This window comes from Mya arenaria, chromosome 8 (assembly GCF_026914265.1).
Source record: "Mya arenaria isolate MELC-2E11 chromosome 8, ASM2691426v1".
NCBI lineage: Eukaryota > Metazoa > Mollusca > Bivalvia > Myida > Myidae > Mya > Mya arenaria.
This window is the reverse complement of record NC_069129.1, coordinates 4,470,054-4,474,524: the sequence shown is the minus strand read 5'-3', so window position 1 is coordinate 4,474,524 and position 4,471 is coordinate 4,470,054. Positions and strand designations below refer to the sequence as shown.

At 37.8% G+C, this 4,471-nt stretch overlaps 1 protein-coding gene across 1 annotated transcript; it reads left to right on the top strand.

Moving 5' to 3' along the window:
• The first annotated feature begins 346 nt into the window (after window positions 1–346).
• Window positions 347–3,226, top strand: LOC128243029 (uncharacterized). Its single transcript, XM_052960496.1, has one exon. It carries the CDS (start codon window positions 347–349, stop codon window positions 3,224–3,226), a length of 2,880 nt encoding a protein of 959 aa, XP_052816456.1.
• The last annotated feature ends 1,245 nt before the right edge of the window (window positions 3,227–4,471 follow it).

Sequence of the window (4,471 nt, the reverse complement as noted above, 5' to 3'; positions counted from 1 at the left end):
CATATTGGCGGGAACTTAGCTTAGTATAAATAGGCTGAATGTTATATTATTGAAGGAGCTAAAAAGTGAAAGGTGTATTAACATGAAATGTGTTATTGAAAGTTATAACGGAGTATTAAAACGGAGTAATTGTTAAAAGTGTAAACTGCTTGTGAAAAAAGAAAAAGTGGTAAAATAAAAATGTTAAAATTAAAAGTTGTTCTGTTATCAATGTGTCGTAGAGTAGTTGTTTAATTATTCTTCGCCACATTGAAATGGTCCCGCGAACCGGATGTTTAGAAGAAGTGTTTTAAAAGTGTGTTGTGTTTTTGTGTAGTGCCTTGTTGTGACACAGTGTAATTTCAAAATGGCGACAGTTGCATCCACCAAAGGAGTGAGGACAAGGTATAGGAATACTTTGGACAAGGAACTTAGAGTCGCAAAGGATTTACTGAAACAAGACGTGAGTAGATTTGAATTATCTGACATGCTTAAACAGATTCAAAAATCAAAATGTTTGTTGAAAACATATTCCGAAAAGTTAATGCTCCAAGTTGACAAGCTGTCTCAGATATTAGATGAAGATGAAGCAGATTTTCTAGAAAAGGCTTTAGATGAAGATTGCCAATTAAATTTCTTAGTTGAAGATTGTTTAATAGAGCTGGACCAGTTTAATGAAAGCCTGTGTCCTAGTGATGTTCGAGCTGCCTCTCAAGATGAACCTTCAAATGCAACAAGGCTTGTAGATATTCAAGAATCAATGAAAGATCTGATGCGTACACAAATAGACCAACAACTGGAACTTTTAAAGAATTTAGACCGTAAAGGGAAAGTGAACCCAAACTCAGTGAAACTTCCAATAATAGAATTATACATGTTTTATGGAAACAAGTTACAGTGGCGTGAGTTTTGGGATGTCTTTGAATGCACCGTGCATAAGAATTCTAATTTATCCAACGTGGAGAAATTCAGCTATCTTCAAACCAAACTTGGAGGTGAAGCAAAACGTGCCGTTGCTGGATTGGCAAGGTCAAACGAAAACTATGAGATTGCATTGAGACTCCTTCATGAGAGATACGGAAATCAACAAGAAATTGTAGATTTACATTACAAAGTTCTGATGAACGTACATTCTCCTTTGAATAAGGTGGAGAGCCTTAGAAGTTTCATAGACACCACAGAAAAACACCTCAGAAGCTTAGAGGTACTTGGAGAAAATGTCAATCAACACGTGTTTGTGTCTATGATTCGAACCAAGTTGCCGGAGGAAGTACTACGTCAACTCAAGTTCAACAAAGAAGCAAAGGCTGAATGGACACTAACGAAGTTGAGAGAACAGTTGAAAAACTATGTTGTTGCTTGTGAAAGAGCAGATAAGAAAAAAGTAGAGTATCAAAGTGTTACAAAAGTGAACCCTCTAAGCCATGTGAATGGATTTAAACCACCTTACCGTTATCCTCCTACTACTGGTGGGAATCGATATTCTAACACAGTAATGAAACAAAGTTCAGCTAAGTCATTGTTTGCTAGTGAAAAAGCACAAAGAGTGAAATCTGAAAATAAACCATATGTGTGTAAATATTGTTCAAGGTCACATTGGAGCGACGAGTGCACAGAATATAGAACAGTAGACGAGAGAAAGAGAAAAATCAAAGGTTGTTGCTTCAAATGTTTGAAATCTGGACATATGGCCAATGAGTGTAAAACAAGTAAAGCGTGCGTGTACTGTGGTGAATTCAATCAACATCATAGAAGCCTATGCCTCAAGAAGTTCTCTACAAAAGGTGCTTCAACAAAAACCAACGTCAATCTTACTGAAGAGGTAGGAGCTTGTGTAGAGGACATGACAAATTCTGGAGAGAATGTTATGGTTTCTGTCGGAGAAACAGTGTTCATGCAAACTGCAACAACAGAAGTGAAAAAAGATCTTACAAACACAGATTATGTCAAAACAAGAATTCTTCTAGACTGTGGCTCTCAACGAACTTACATAACCAAGTCTTTAGCAGATAAGCTCGGTTTAAAGCCAAAGAAAACTGAAGAATTAAAAGTTGTTACATTTGGTAGCACTCATTCAAAGAACATCAAAACAGAGTTGACTACATTGTATTTGAAGTTGAAGAATGGACAGTACATTGAAATCAAAGCAAACATTGTCCCAGTGATCAGTGGTAACATTCAAAGGAAAATACTTAACATTAAAGCCATGAGTGACTTAGATCACTTAGTGAACAGTGTGGAACTGGCAGATACTATTCCGAGGAATTGTGAAATGGCAAATGTGGAACTTCTTCTGGGTAATGACTATTACCTGGATATTGTACTTTCTCAGAAGTTGGAAGTGACACCAGGACTGTATTTGTTAAGTTCAAAACTTGGTTGGATCCTAGCTGGACGTACCACCTCTGAAGAAACAGACGACAGTGTACCAAATATGTTAATTCTAACACATGGATCTACGTTCACAAAAACCAATGTGTTTCAATGTGTCGATAGTGTTCTTGAAAGTAAACCTGAATTGGAGGATTTCTGGAGTATTGAAGCCATTGGTGTAAAGGACAAGCCAGATTATTCAGATGATGATACGGCCATGCAAATGTTTAAGAAAAACATCAAATTCCAGGATGGACGCTATCAGGTCACTTGGCCATGGAAAAATGAAATTCAAGAACTCCCGAAGAACCGAGAGCTAGCATATGGTCGACTGAAATCATGTGTGAAGAAACTGAAAGGAAAACCAGACTTTTTACAGAAGTATAACTCTGTCATCCAAGATGAATTTCAGAAAGGCATTATCGAGAAAGTTGAGGAAGCCGAATCAGATGGTCTTCAGCACTACTTACCCCATCATGCTGTTGTCAACCTACACAGAACTAGTACAAAGGTTGGAGTCGTTTTTGATGCTTCGGCAAAACTTACCAAAGACAGCAACAGCCTCAACGATTGTTTATACAGAGGACCTGTTCTACTTCATGATTTGTGTGGACTTTTGATGAGATTTCGTCTACACAAAGTCGCAATGGTATCTGACATTGAAAAGGCATTTTTACAAGTGGGATTGCAGACTAGCCAAAGAGATGTTACCCGATTCTTTTGGATAAAAGATGTTCAAAAACCAGAAGTCACATCTGAGAATCTACAAGTATTTCGTTTCTGCAGAGTACCGTTTGGTGTGATATCGAGTCCTTTCTTGTTAGGTGCTACTGTGGAAAATCATCTGGATTCATATGAGTCAGACGTGTCATAGAAATTGAAAGGTGACATATATGTTGACAACATTGTTACCGGAGCAAACAGTGACAAAGAGGCTATTGATCTATACAAAACAGCAAAGTCAATTTTCAATGATGCGTCCATGAATTTACGCGAATGGCTTACTAACAGTGAAGAAGTCAATAAGTGCATTCCAACAGCCGATCTCGCAGAGCCAAAGGAAATGAAGGTTCTCGGTCACATCTGGGATCACAAATCTGACAAAATTTCTGTGAAAGAACCAAAGGTCATGGACGACGATTGTCCCACAACCAAACGCAACATATTGAAAAGAGTAGCGTATGTGTTTGACCCTATGGGGTTATTTTCTCCTGTTGTGTTACAAGGGAAAGTGCTTCTTCAAGAATTGTGGTCTAGAGGGTTTGACTGGGATGATTCAATCGATGATGAAAAAGTGAGACAGTGTTGGAGTGAAATAGATTCAGAGTTGAAAGACATTCCAAAGTGCAAAGTTAATCGGTGCCTTGCAAACAGTGATCAAAAGAATATGTCTTGCAGTCTCTTGTGTTTCTGTGACGCTTCAAAATCTTCATATGCGGCAGCTGTGTACCTTCATCAAGAGGGTCAACAAGAATCAAGAACAGATCTGTTATTTGCAAAGACAAGACTTGCTCCGGTCAAAGAGATGACTATACCTAAGCTTGATCTAATGGCTGTGTTGATCGGAGTAAGATGTCTGAAGTTTGTGAAAGAACAACTCAATATGGAAATATCAAAAGATTATTTGTGGAGTGACTCACAAGTTGTACTTGGTTGGTTGAACAGTAATAAAAAGTTACCGGTTTTTGTGAAGAACCGAGTTGATGAAATTAAAGTTAACAAAGACATAGAGATCAGTTATATAAACACAAAGGAAAACCCTGCTGACATAGCAACGAGAGGTTCTACTACAGCCATGCTATCTGAGAATCAACTATGGTGGAATGGACCAACATGGTTGAGAGACCCATCAAACACATGGATAACTGGTCAGCAGTCATTGTCAGGTAAAAACCCAACAGTGATGTGTGAGGAAAGTTGTTTAGTAGAGGAAAGTTCTCGAGAAAATAGTCAGAGTTCTGACAGTCATAGTGAAAAGAAAATTTGTGCTCCATTTGAAATGGATTGTGAAAGATATTCCTCACTTACCAAACTATTACGTGTTACAGCATATGTTAACAAATTCATCAGAAAACTGAGGAGGAAAGAAGTTGATTCTGATCTAAACAGTGATGATATC